Source organism: Macaca fascicularis, chromosome X (assembly GCF_037993035.2).
Source record: "Macaca fascicularis isolate 582-1 chromosome X, T2T-MFA8v1.1".
In the NCBI taxonomy this organism is placed as follows: domain Eukaryota; kingdom Metazoa; phylum Chordata; class Mammalia; order Primates; family Cercopithecidae; genus Macaca; species Macaca fascicularis.
In genome coordinates, this window is record NC_088395.1 from 79,404,111 (window position 1) to 79,417,702 (window position 13,592).

General features: G+C 37.1%; 1 protein-coding gene across 6 annotated transcripts in view; it reads right to left on the reverse strand.

Moving 5' to 3' along the window:
- The window catches only part of PHKA1 (phosphorylase kinase regulatory subunit alpha 1), a 130,559-nt gene that overhangs the window by 33,659 nt on the left and 83,308 nt on the right, over positions 1-13,592 (reverse strand). For 4 of the 6 annotated variants that reach the window (XM_045384153.2, XM_045384152.2, XM_074029334.1 and 1 more), the window contains exons 18-21: positions 10,682-10,848; positions 8,291-8,467; positions 6,794-6,885; positions 6,308-6,447 (exon numbers count right to left, since the gene is read on the reverse strand). In XM_045384153.2, coding sequence (XP_045240088.1) covers positions 6,308-6,447; positions 6,794-6,885; positions 8,291-8,467; positions 10,682-10,848 — 576 coding nt within the window. The remainder of the gene's footprint in view (positions 1-6,307; positions 6,448-6,793; positions 6,886-8,290; positions 8,468-10,681; positions 10,849-13,592) is intronic. The other 2 variants (XM_045384155.2, XM_045384154.2) reach the window with 1 other exon arrangement.

The following is a 13,592-nucleotide window of genomic DNA, read 5'->3' on the forward strand; positions in this document are numbered from 1 at the left end:
TTTTTGTGACTGTGAATTCTGGCAACAATTCAAATGTTCATCAATAAGAGACTGGCTAAGTAAATTATGATATATTCAAATAATGGAATGGCACACAATTATTAAGAAAATATGAAGTAGATCTAGACTGTGGTATTATATTTTCAACAATAGCTGCAACAATTTCCTATCTAACCTACTCTTCTTACAATGTGACTCTCACACTCCTCCCATGAAGAGATGGTTTCTGTGTTCCCTTCCCTTGAACCCAGGAATGCTTGTGATCAAGGCAAAAGTGACTTACATAATTTCTGAGGCTAGGCTATACAAAGTAATAGAGCTCCCAGCTGGGACACTTACTAGTAGAACCTAGTCATCATGCTGTGAAGATGTGGGGAGACATATGAGGAGGTCATCTGCGGTATACCAGCTGTATGTAACCTCAGCTGAGGTTCTAGCCAACAGCCAGTACCAACCCCTAGACATATGAGTGAGCAAGCATTGTGAAGATTCCAGCCCCAGACATTGTTGACCAAAACTAAATGAGAGATCTCAGGTGAGAACTGCCTGGCTGAACACAGGCAAGTCCCAGAACTGTGAAAGATAATTTTTAAAATTTTAAATTTTTGTTATTTTAAGCTACTGAGTTTCAGAGTGATTTGTTATGAAGCAACAGATAATTGGAATATATATGTAGTGATTATCAAGATATATAGTTTTAGTGAAAGAAAGCAAGGTACAGAGCCGTGCATATACTATGCTACCTTTTGGATAAATAGGGGTAAAAGTATCCACATATATGTCTGTGTTTACCTACGTAACCATAAATGTCCATGGGAGGATACACACACACACACACACACACACAGACACACACACATACACACAACGACTGCTCATGAGAAGGGGAACTGGGTATCTGGGGGAACAGAGATGGGAGAAAGACATTTTACTCTTTCACTGTATATCCTTTTGTACTTAAAAATTTTTGAACCATGGGAATATATCTATTCAATATATTAAATTAAAAAAGCAAAATAAAATGTGCTATAGGAAGTCATTAATGGATGAAAAAATCAGTGAGCGAAAGTTTGAAGAGTAACAGTATATTTACATAGTCTTAAAGTACATCTCTACAAGATACTTTTTTAATTTCAAAAGGTGACATAATAACTTTATGGTGTAGGTACATGGAAGAATCTACCTTAACCAAATGATCAAACCAAGTGATCAAAGTTTATAGTATCAGCAATGGGACTAATCAACACTATGATATGACACATGGAAAAGAACTTGGCATTATGTTAGTAATGTATAATCTGAATTTAATCATGAGGAAATATCACATAAACTGAAATTGAGGGACATTCTGCAAAATAACTGGTTTGTATTTTCACAAATGTTAATAACATGAAAAATGAAGACTCAGGAACTGTTCCAGATAAATGGAGACTCAAGACACATGAGAACTCAATAAAATGCATGATTTTAGATGTTCTTTTGCTATAAAGACACTATTGGGCTATATGACAAATCTTAACAGTATCTGTAGATAGTTAATAGTATTGGTTTAATGTTAAACAATTCCCTGACATTGGCAATTATACTGTGCTTATGTAGGAGAGTTCCTAATTTTTCAGAAATAAACACTGAATTATTTAGGGTTAGATGGGGATCATGTCTGCCACTTATTCTCAAATGGTTCAGAAAAAAATAATATATGTGTGTGTGATTGAGTATAGATGATGATATCAATGTGAAACAGAGAGAGATTAAAAGCTCAGTGGAAACATCTGATGAATCTGGATGAGGGCTATCCAGAATTTTTATTGTACTATCCTCACAACTTTTCTCTAAGTCTGACATTGTCAAATTTTAAAGATATGAAAAAAGTGCTATGAGATCTCAGAATCAGTGGAAGTTTATTTTTACTATTAGAGATTGGAGAAAGTTTCATGTGGGTGACAGATGACCTAGGCCTTGACAGAGAGATATGCAAAAGGTAGAAATGGAGTGTGGTTAAGGAGAGTATTCTAGGCAGAGGAAAAAATAAGAATCAAGGTATGAAGGTAGACATGTAGAGGCTGTGTTTTGAGTATGATAAATAGACTGTTTTGGTGACAGCATTCACTTTGTAAGGGAGGAGTAATGGTAAATAAAGGTTGAAAGTCAAATCATAGAGGATTTAGATTTGGCCAATGATTCCCTATGGTAGTGCTGATGCTGTAGCGGGAGGCAGGGGATGAGGAGGAATTGAAGATAATGACACAATTTCAAGTCTGGGTTACTTGAAGGAATGATGATAACAAGAATAGAGTCAGGAAAGACAATAGCAGTAGGTTTGTGGTAAAGACAGTGAATTTGATTTTAGACATGTTCAATAGGAAGATAAATATTTGAAAATAAATTCTACTCCAACTAAGACTATGTCACAACCTATTATAATAAAAATGTCGAAGATCAAAGACAAAGAGAGAATCCTGAAAGCAGTGAGAAAAAAGAAGCAAATAACATACAAGGGAATCTTTTTTGCTTTTTATACTTTAAGTTCTAGGGTACATGTGCACAACGTGCAGGTTTGTTACATATGTATACATGTGCCATGTTGGTGTGCTGCACCCATTAACTCGTCATTTACATTAGGTATATCTCCTAATGCTATCCCTCCCCACTCCCCCCACCCCACAACAGGCCCCAGTGTGTGATGACAAGGGAATCTTAATAAGCCTAACAGCAGACTTCTCAGCAGAAACCTTATAGGCCAGGAGACAGTGAGATGAGGTATTCAACATGCTGAAGGGAAAAAACTGCCGGCCAAGAATACTTCAGAAATGAAGAAGATATAGACTTTTCCAGACAAACAAAAGCTGAGGAAATACATAACCATCAGACCTGTTTTACAAGAAATGCTAAAGGGAGTTCTTCGAGATGAAAGAAAAAGACATTAATGAGTAATATGAAAACATCTGAAAATATATGTCACTGAGTACATAGTCATATGAATACTCTATTAATCTAATGATGGTGTGTAAATTACATCTTTAGTATGAAGGTCAAAAGACAAAACTATTAAAAACAGTAACTACAATAATTTGTTAAGGGATATGCAATATAAAAATTGTAAATTGTGACATCAAAAACTCAAAATGTTGGGAGGTGGAGTTAAAGAGTTTTTTTCTTCTCTTTTATTGTAATCATAGTTAAATTGTTAAGACTTTTTGTAAGCCTCATGGTAAGCACAATGCAAAAACATATAATAGATATGGTAAAAATAAAAAGCAAAAAATCAAAACAATTATGAAGGAAAATCACTTAGCTATAAAGACAGATAGTAAGAAAGAAATAAAAAAGAAAGGAAGGAAGGAAAGAAGGAGGGGGGAAGGAAGGAAAGAAGGAGGGGGGAAGGACGGAAGGACTCTACAAAACAACTGGAAAACAATTAATTACATGGCAGTAGTAAGCCCTTACCTACCAATAATTACCTTTAATGTGAATTGATTAAGTTATCCCATTAAAAAGCAGAGTAGCTTAATGAATAAAAAAAAGCAAGAACCAACTATATGCTGCTTAAAAGAAACTCGCTCCACCTGTGAGGACACACATGGACTAAAAGTGAGTGGATGGAAAAAAGATATTCCATGCAAATGGAAACCAAAAGACAACAGACGTAACTCTACTTGGATAAAACAGACTTTCAGGGCCAGGTGCTGTGGCTCACACCTGTAACTCCCAGCATTCTGGGAGGCTGAGGCAGGAGGATGCTTTGAGCCCAATAGTTTGAGACCAGCCTGGGCAACATGGCCAGATGCCAGCTCTGCAAAAATAAATAAATAAATAAATAAAATAAATAAAAATTAGCTGGGCATGGTGGCATGCACCTGTGGTCCCAGCTACTCAGGAAACTGAAGTGGGAGAATCACTTGAGCCCAGGAGTTTGAGACTGCAGTGAGCCATGTTCATGGCACTACACTCCAGCCTGGCTGACAGAGCAAGACTGTCTTAAAAACATAGACTTTAAGTAAAAAACTAAAAAGTGATATAGAAGGTCACTATATAATGATAAGGGGGGTCGGTTAAGCAAGAGGATTTAACTATTGTAAATGTATATGCACCCAACATTGGAGCACCTAAGTATATAAAGCAAATATTAACGTACCTAAAGGGAGAGATAGATCACAATACAATAATAGTAGGGGCTTTCAACAGCCCATTTTCAGTAATGGAGAGATCACATAGACAGAAAATCAACAAACATTGGATTTAAACTGTACACTAGACCAAATGGACCTAATTGATATTTACAGAACATTCCATCCAAAAGCTACAGAATGCACATTATTCTCAACTTTACATGGAACATTCTGCAGGGTAGATTACATACTAGGCCACAAACAAGTATTAACGAATTGAAGAAGATCAAAATCATATCAAGTATCTTTTCTGATCACAATGATATAAAATTAGAAATCAATAACAGGAGAAACCACAGAAACTGTACAAATACAAGGAAATTAAACATGCTCCTAAACAACCAAGGGGGTCACTGAACAAATTAAGAGGGAAATTACAAAATTTTCTTTAGGCAAATGAAAAGGAAATGCAACATACCAAAAGATATGGGATACAGAAAATGCTATTCTAAGAGAGATGTTTATAGCAATGAATGCATATATCAAACAGTATAAAGATCTCAAAAAAACAACATAATGTTACACCTAAAGGAACTAGAAAAACAAGAACAAACCAAACCCAAAATTAGTAAAAGGAAAGAAACAATAAACATCAGAGTTGAAATAAACAAAATAGAGACTAAAAAAGCAATACAAATGATTAACAAAATGAGGAGCTGATTTTTTTTTTTTGAAAAGATAAACAAAATCAACAAAGCTTTGGCTAGACAAAGAAAAAAAGAAAGAACACCCAAATAAATAAAATGAGAGATGAGAAGGAGATATATAGCCTGGGCAACATAGTAAGACCTCATTTCTATATATAATTAAAAAAACATTTAGCTGGGCATGGTGGCACACACCTGTGGTACCAGCTACTCAGGAGGCTGAGGTGGGAAGATCACTTGAGACTGGGCAGTGAAGGCTGCAGTGAGCCGTGATCACGCCACTGCACTCCAGCCTGGGCAACAGAGCAAGACCTCGCCTCAAAATTAAAAAAAGAAGATGAGATATAACTGATACCACAGAAATACAAAGAATTGTTAGAAACTGTTATGAACAATTATATGCCAGCAAGTAGGAAAACCTAGAAGAAATGGATACATTTGTGAACACATACAATCTACCAAGATTGAAATATGAAGAAATAGAAAATCTGAATAGATCAATAACAAAGGAGATTGAATCAGTAATAAAAAGTCTTCCCTCAGAGGGAAGCCCAGGACCAGATGGTTTCACTGCTGAACTGTACCAAATGTTTAGAGAACTAATACTAATTATTTTCAAACTATTCAAAAAAAAAAAGGAAAAGGGGAGAGTTCTTCCAAACTCATTTTATAAGGCCAGCATTACCCTGATACCAAAACCAAACAAGGACACAACAAAAAAAGAAAGCTAAAAGCCAGTGAGAATGTTCATCCTGTAATGATTATAAAACCCCCAATTTAGTCTCCTTTCCCTGGGCTCTCAAGCTTTTTTGGGAGCAAGCTGGGAACCTTCTTTGCTCTTCCCAGAAAGCCTCATTATGTGAGTAATAAATATTCCACATCTTCTTGGTATGTGTATGTCACCATTATCTCAAAATCCAAACCAAGTTTAGGGGAAGAAAGTCCATCCTGCTTCTTCATGGTGAGTAGAACATAGAAAAGGAGGCAGAACAGATTATTTTTGTGTGGGCTTGTGGGGTCCAGGAGAGAGGAGTTCAATTTGGACATATCGAGTTTGTACTAATACAAACTACCTAGCAGGATGCCTGACACATAGCAAACAAAAATGTTAGCTTCTTTTTCCTATAAACCTTTATATTCTTACATTTCTTGAGTTAAAACCTTATCTGTACTTTTGACCAAATAATGGAGGCTTAAAAATAGCCTAATGACAATAATACTTATCAGTTATTGATCACCCACCACGTACCAGGCATTGTATTAGAGACTTCGTGGATATTATATCTTAATCTTTACAATAACTCTATGAGGTATATATAATTCAAATTCTATAAATGAGGACAACTGAGGGTTTGAAGTCACATGATGTGTAGGTTGTTAAACTATATTCAAATCCAGATCGGCGAAACTCCAGAAGCTGTACTCTATTTATTATGTTGTAATTCCTCTGATTATGAACATTAAACTAGATTGATGATATCTACCACTTACTTCATAGTATACAGCATATAGAGGATATCAGCTTGTTCCTGTAAGCTTGAGGTCTCCTTCAACTGTAAAACCAGTGCTTTAAAGTCAACCTCCCCAGACTGGTCTCTAGGAAGATGTATTTCTACACGAACAGAGGGAACCTTTAGTTTGAGAAATGATGAAAAGAAATTAAGTTCACAAGTGCTCAACTTAAATAATGTCCTAGAATGAGTCATCTTTTTACCTCTAAACCTTTTCCAAAGGAATTCTTTAAATATTAATGAAAAGCAAAGCAAAAACAATGAAACCTTCCAGATGTATAATACAGCAATCTAGTTTTCCCAAAGTCTGACCAGACAAACTTGTCCAATGTAAAAGTTCACCAGGATAGCATTTTGCGTACCACTAGTTACTACTAGCAAGAACCATAATGACTAGTTCTATTATTTCCCATAAAGATGGCAGTTTTTCAAAAAGCCGATAGAAATACCTCGTGCGCAAATTTACCTGGTTCTCCTGTCGGGAATGAGATGAATCAAGTAAATTGAATGAAGGCCGGGAAGCCTGAAATAACTTCATAGGAAGATACATGTGAACATCTGCAAAAGTATGACATTTGTGGGAAATATTAGATAATTAGGAGACTAATAGAAATGCACAACTGACTCCAACAATTAAGTCACATGTGAGTCAATTCTTTATAGAACAAGAATGAGAAATTTCTTCTTTCTTGGTAATATCAAAGAAAACAAATATGCATACCAGATAATTTAAATCATGTGCAATTAATAAGTATATTTTGAATTGAATTTCTAGAATTATAGCACTAGCTGGACATGTAAGATATTAAATTTACTAATGTAATTAATCCACAATGGTGCGTTCACTGATACTTTGATGGAATACGACATATAATAGAAAGAACTCAGTTGCATTTTATATTTTCCGAACTTTTCTAGGTGAATATCTGGCTGTTAGTGGTTAAATTTCCCTAACAATACGTGAATGGATAATCCTATCTAGGGAACAAAAAAAATGTAGTTGAGATATTCCTAAGATTGTTTACTTACAGTTCATTGTCGAAATACTTACCATCACCTCTAAGGAAAGATTTGTAATTTTCACCACTTTACAGATACAGAAAGAGAGATACAGAGCTCAAATAACTGTTCAAGCAAGTAAGTAGCAGAGCTGGGAATTAAGCTCAAGTTTTCTGGTTCACAACTGAGAAGTATAACTTAACACATTTCATCTCTTCATATAAGCCCTTTCTCAAGGAAGCATACTCAAAGGGTATGCTAAGCTTTTCCCTATTATGTTAAATGATTCCCAAAGTTCATGTTTAATATCTTTGGTTAGTAATGGTCAATAAAGTTTTAGACAGCAAGAGCATGCATCTCAGTCATTCTCATCATCTGTAGAATGTTAACATTCAGGTCTTCTAGGTGTGGCCAAGGGAGCCCTTCTCTCCTGTCATATCCAGCTACTATCGAGACATTGAACACTCTTTGGAACCATGACTACTCCTGGCAATGTGTGGCAGAAGACACCCTCCACTGCAAATACAACTGAAGGAGGGTAGTGGCCATGGGGAGGAGAATGGCAAAGTTGTAAAGAATGAGTATTATATTTGACAAAACAGATCTACATTGCTGGAACAACAATAAAATTCCATAGAAGTAATTTTCCCACAGGAAAAGCCCTTTCTACCATTTTTAACTTTAATGTTATAGTTGAATATGCTCCATGTCTCTTGTTCTGCCTCTTCTTACCATGTTACCAGTTAAACCAGACTACATAGCACTACCTGCAGCATAACTATACACAATTCACGAATTTTACAAATATTTGAGTGTCTAATGTGTTCTAGGTGCTGTCTGAGATGCTGGGGATAAAGCAGTAAACAAAACTTAAGTTCCTGCTTACATTGTAATCAATGCCCGCCCCCATCCTGGGCTTCACGTCATCCTGTGCCTGACTCTGGTGAGTCACAGCATTACTCACTCTGTACATGCAGTTCCTTGGCCTTGGTCACCAAGGACATTAAGTCGCAGGTTGTTTGCACAGCAGCTCGGAACCGATCTAGCCCTCCCTTCTGTGAGGTAGGGGCTAGTTTAGGATGGGGAGCAGTGTGCGCCAAAAGGTGATCTAAATAACGAGCAACTTCATCACCACAGCGAGCTGCAAGGTTAGTGGGGGAAGGGGGAAGAGAAAAGAATGAAAATATTTTAGTTACTTTATAATCTACCCCAGCAAAGAGAATGATTGGCTCCTGTGCTCACAACATAGCACCAGAAGTAGGTTGTTTTTAACTCATGGAGGAAAAGCTTGTGATCATGATATAACCTCATTACTTTAAGATCCAGCGACCATGGCCATTTACCAGAACCCACCTCTTCTTCAACTTGCTGAGACAAGGTCAGGGTTCTTGAAAGCAGTATGAGCTTATTTTATACTGAAGCAAGCATTTAACAATCTGTGTATTTGCGTGTGTGCATGTGATGGTAATGGTGACAGGGATGGAGGAGGAGCAGAACAGGGAGCTTCAGGTGGCACTAATGTGAGGGGACTTTTGTGAGGAAGGGCCAGGAAAGGGCAAAAATCTTCCTAGTCACCTCATTTGTATATTCACCAAATATTGTTGGCTGCTGTGTACCAGGCAGTGTACTAGGTACTGACATTTCAGTGGTGAAAAGGATGGATATGGTCCCTATCTTCTTGGACTCCCCTTCCCCCATACACCTTCTATAACATTATCTCTGAGTATGGGTAATGGAAAGAAAAACAACATATATCCTGTGGAAGCTTAGTACTTCAGACTTTACATGAATATTCACAATGTTTATAGTTAGAAAAGCACACTATTCAGATCAATACCAAAGTCTGCTATATCAGTCATGAGTCATCTGGTTTTTGATATTTACTGATCTCTCCAGATGTCTTTCTGTGTTCTGACGTGACTAAGGCAAACTAGTAGAGCTGTAAGAATGGAGCTCATATTCAGTGACATCCTAATGACAAAGATTGTAACCTTGAATATAATCTAGAAACTTGAGTGGAGGATTATGAAGAATATGGAGAGAAGCTCTTTACCCACAGAAGTGCTGGCAAGCAATAAATACATTCATTTTGAGACCACTGATGAGTAAACCCGGAAGCAGGAAAGTGGCTCAGAATGCCATAATGTCAAATTCAGTAATATGTATCATTAGAAATATATATTTTAGTAATCCAATGGAATGAGTACTACAGATAAAAATCACAACTACCTATAGAATAGCAAACAATCTCAATATATGATCTTCTCATTTAATTTTCAAAGTATTTTATGCCAAGACATCATGACTTTGGTTGTTATTGATAACAGTAAATAGCCTTGTATTTAATGTACTTTTCCAACAAAGAAATTCAACTGTTTTAGATCTTACAAAAACAAATACAGAATAAATGAAGTGGTGCCTAGTGAGTAAATATCGGGCCCCAAAAAGAAAATAGTCCTTCTGACTGCTAATGTGTTGCCCTATTATATGAGATTGTGCTGGCTGACCTCACTGAGGACCGAAAATTTATTTTTTTTCTTTTCTCCAACATACCACTCTTAAGACAAAGAAATTGGCTGCCTTAAGTTACAGGCTAACAGTCAAATACCCAGACAATGAAAGCAGGCAAATCATGTTTTAGAGGGCTAGACAAATAATTCTTTCTTATTGGCCCTTCTTTGTATGAGATTCAAGCAACATAATGCCTGCTCTGCCTAAGTCAGTATTTTAACACTGTAGGGTAGTGTTGCTCAGTCACTTTCAATTCACGCCCCTGCAATGCTTTCTCACTATATCACCTTTGTATTCCTAGAAGCCAGTTAGAGTTTGACTTAGTTGTATTTGCCTAGTTTGTACTACGAAAATAACAGGCATACTGAATAGCCTTTTTCAAACTACACAGACCTCCGCACAGACTCTGATATGCTCCTCTAATATTATATAAAAGGACTCATTAAATTTCATATTTTTATGCTTTTTAATGTCAAAAAGCCCTATTGTATATGTATTATTTTCCTACTTCACACTTGATTAAACATCTGTCACTCACCACTGCTTCTTCCCATGTCAAAATCACCAGTCACTTCAAATGCCTGGGAGAGGAATCTTCCCCAATCTTAGTAAGGGACAGTCCAACTCCATACTCCACAATTACCACCGGAATATTAGACCAGAAACCAAAGGTAAGTAGAGGGAGGAAAAGTAAAGCCAAACAAAAGTAGAGATCTAGGTGTATTAAACAGGAGTGAGGACAGAACACTGTGAGACTGCTGGCAGCGTAAATTATTAAGGATGGTGCTAAACAATATTTTGTAGTTTTGTCCAGCCAGGCCAGTGCTTTATGAAGCCTCCTTACCACGACTGGTTGAATCATAATCATTCATCCAGTTGGCAGATTCCAGGTAATCATAGTTGTCATCATAATCTTCACTGTACAGCTTACCCTCAGGTCCAGGGTCCATGAAGCTCAAGTGTGTGCAACAAGATGTTGTTAAAAACTCTGACAATTTACCTGTTTGAACCCTAAAAATTACAGGAGGATAGAAAACAGAAAATCAGGGGTGATCCTTTTTAAACAACACAATGTTAGTGATAAAAGGACACCTAACATGTTTTGTTGGGGGATTACTAATGTGCATACATTAATATAAAGTTTGTAAAAACAAAATTTTACAGCACTCCTAGGCATGGTATACATCTTAAATGGCTGGGGGACTGTATTAATAAAGGTTACAATTATGGATTAACAATCCACCAGCAGACCAGTTTTGCTCTCTTCTACTGCCATATATTACGTTGCTAACTATGCCAAATATCTGGTAAAAATTTGCATTGGTTACTGGAGAAGCCTGGAGAGAATGAAGATAAATCATCACAAACCCATCACATCATTTAAAAAAATACCCAAAGGCCATTGGAACATAAAGGATGGTACTTGACAATTTTGTAAATTATAGTAGACTGTAAGCCATATTGTCTCCTACTTATGAAGACAATTACAAAACCCAAAAGCAAAGTCAGCATTACCAAATTTCTAAAGAGGCCAACTTGAAGGGGGTATCAGTGGCCACACCTTGGATAATTAAAATATTGAAATAATGACAGAAATGGATCATGGCATATTAAATAAAATAATAATCCATGAATCTGTGCTGATACTAAACTACAAAATAAAAGGGAGGAAGGGAAAGCTCTTTTTTAACAAAAGAATTTCCACCAATAAATGTACCCAGAATGATAGAAATACAATTTAATAACTCCATTAGTAATAAGTGAATTCATGCAAGGATCAATGGAAGCTAATATGATTTGATCAAACACTGTTGGAGAGAGGATATGCAGCAACCTGGCAGATACCAGGTTCAACACCTTAAACAAGTGATCAAGGTTATCATCACCCAATAACGTCACAAACAAATCTCATGTGCCTCCTGATATGATGCACTGAAAGGGACTGTAGTAAATTCTTACAATTGTATGTTTCCCTGGCATCTATTTTGAATATAAGCTTAACTTTCTCATACCAGAAGCAGAGTTCAGTCATCTTTGACAGTTTCCAGTTGTACACCTCTCTCAGTTCCTCACTGTGGTCAGTCCACATATCTGCCTTACACAACTTCCTCTTGGTAACCACCTCCCTAAGGGACAGCTAAATATGATCTATTCGACTAGCCTTACTGATCCTCACATCCTACATGAACTATGCCAATATGCCACAGTGACCACCTCTCAAGTCACAGTGTGACCTCCAGGAAGTCATGCCTGCTTGCTTTAAACCCATCAATTAAAACTCCCCAAGGAATATCTGTTTGGATAATGCCCTGGACCTCAATAAAGGCACTGGCCCATGGGTCTCTCTTTTTCTCTCTCCACGTACTCCCTGACATCAGTGTGTGTGGCCTCCAGGTATTCTGTGTACCCCACCCACAGGACCTGTAAGTAATAAAATCTTTATTTCCATCTTGTGCCTCTCCTAACCATTGAAAAGGTGCTCTCCATCTTAAAGATCCTAATTTAAAACAAGGACCCAATATCACACAGGTAGTATTCCTGCCAAAAACATATAGCCTAAATCTAATCATGAGAAACAACCAGACAAATCCAAATTGTGAGATATTCTGCAAAATAACTGACTTGCATTCTTCAAAAATGTAATGAAAACTGTCACGAAAGATTGACAAAAGGCTGGAGAACCCTTCTAGATTCAAAGATACCAAAGAGATATAACAACTAAGTGCTAACATGTGATCTCTGATTGGATCCTGGATTGGTGGGAAAACAGCATGATAAAACATTATTGGGATAATTGGGTAACTTTTTATTTTTCCTTCGACTTTATTTATTTCCAACTTTCATTTTAGGCTCAGGGGTACATGTGCAGATTTGTTACATGGGTAAATTGCGTGTCACAGGGGTTTGGTGTACAAATTATTTCGTCACCCATAGTAAGCATAGTATCCAATAGGTAGTTTTGTAGTCCTCACCTACCTCTTGCCCTCCACCCTCAGGAAGGTCCTGGTGTCTACTGTTTCCTTCTTTGTGTCCATGTCTACTCAATGTTTAGTTCCCACTTATAAGTGAGAACATGTGGTATGTGGTATTTGGTTTTCTGTTCCAGTGTTAATTTGCTTAGGATAATGGCCTCTATATGCATTCATGTTGCTGCAAAGGACATGATTTTGTTCTTTCTTATGGCAGTGTAGTATTCCATGGTGCCTTACGTGCCACATTTCCTTTAACAAGTCCACGTGCCACATTTCCTTTAACAAGTCCACCATAGATGGGCATCTAGGTTGATGCCCATCTTTGTCTTTGCTATTGTGTCTAGTGCTGTGATGAACATATGCACGTAAGTGTCTCTATGGTATAATGATTTATATTCTTTTGGATATATATCCAGTAATGGGATGGCTGGGTAGAATGGTAGTTCTATTTTAAGTTGTTTGAGAAATCTCGAAACTGTTTTCCATGGTCTCCCAGGCTGGAGTGCAGTGGTGCAATCCTGGCTCACTGCAACTTCCGCCTCCCAGGTTCAAGTGATTCTCATGTCTCAGCCTCCCGAGTAGCTAGGATTACAGGTATGCACCAGCACGCCTGGCTAACTTTTATATTTTTTGTAGAGACAGGTTTTTGCCATGTTGGCCGGACTAATCTTGAACTCCTGGCTTCAAGTGATCTGCCCGCCTTGGCCTCCCAATCTAAGTGTGATGATTATATTACAGTTATATGTAAGAATGTACTTGTTCTTAGACAACAACAACAACAAC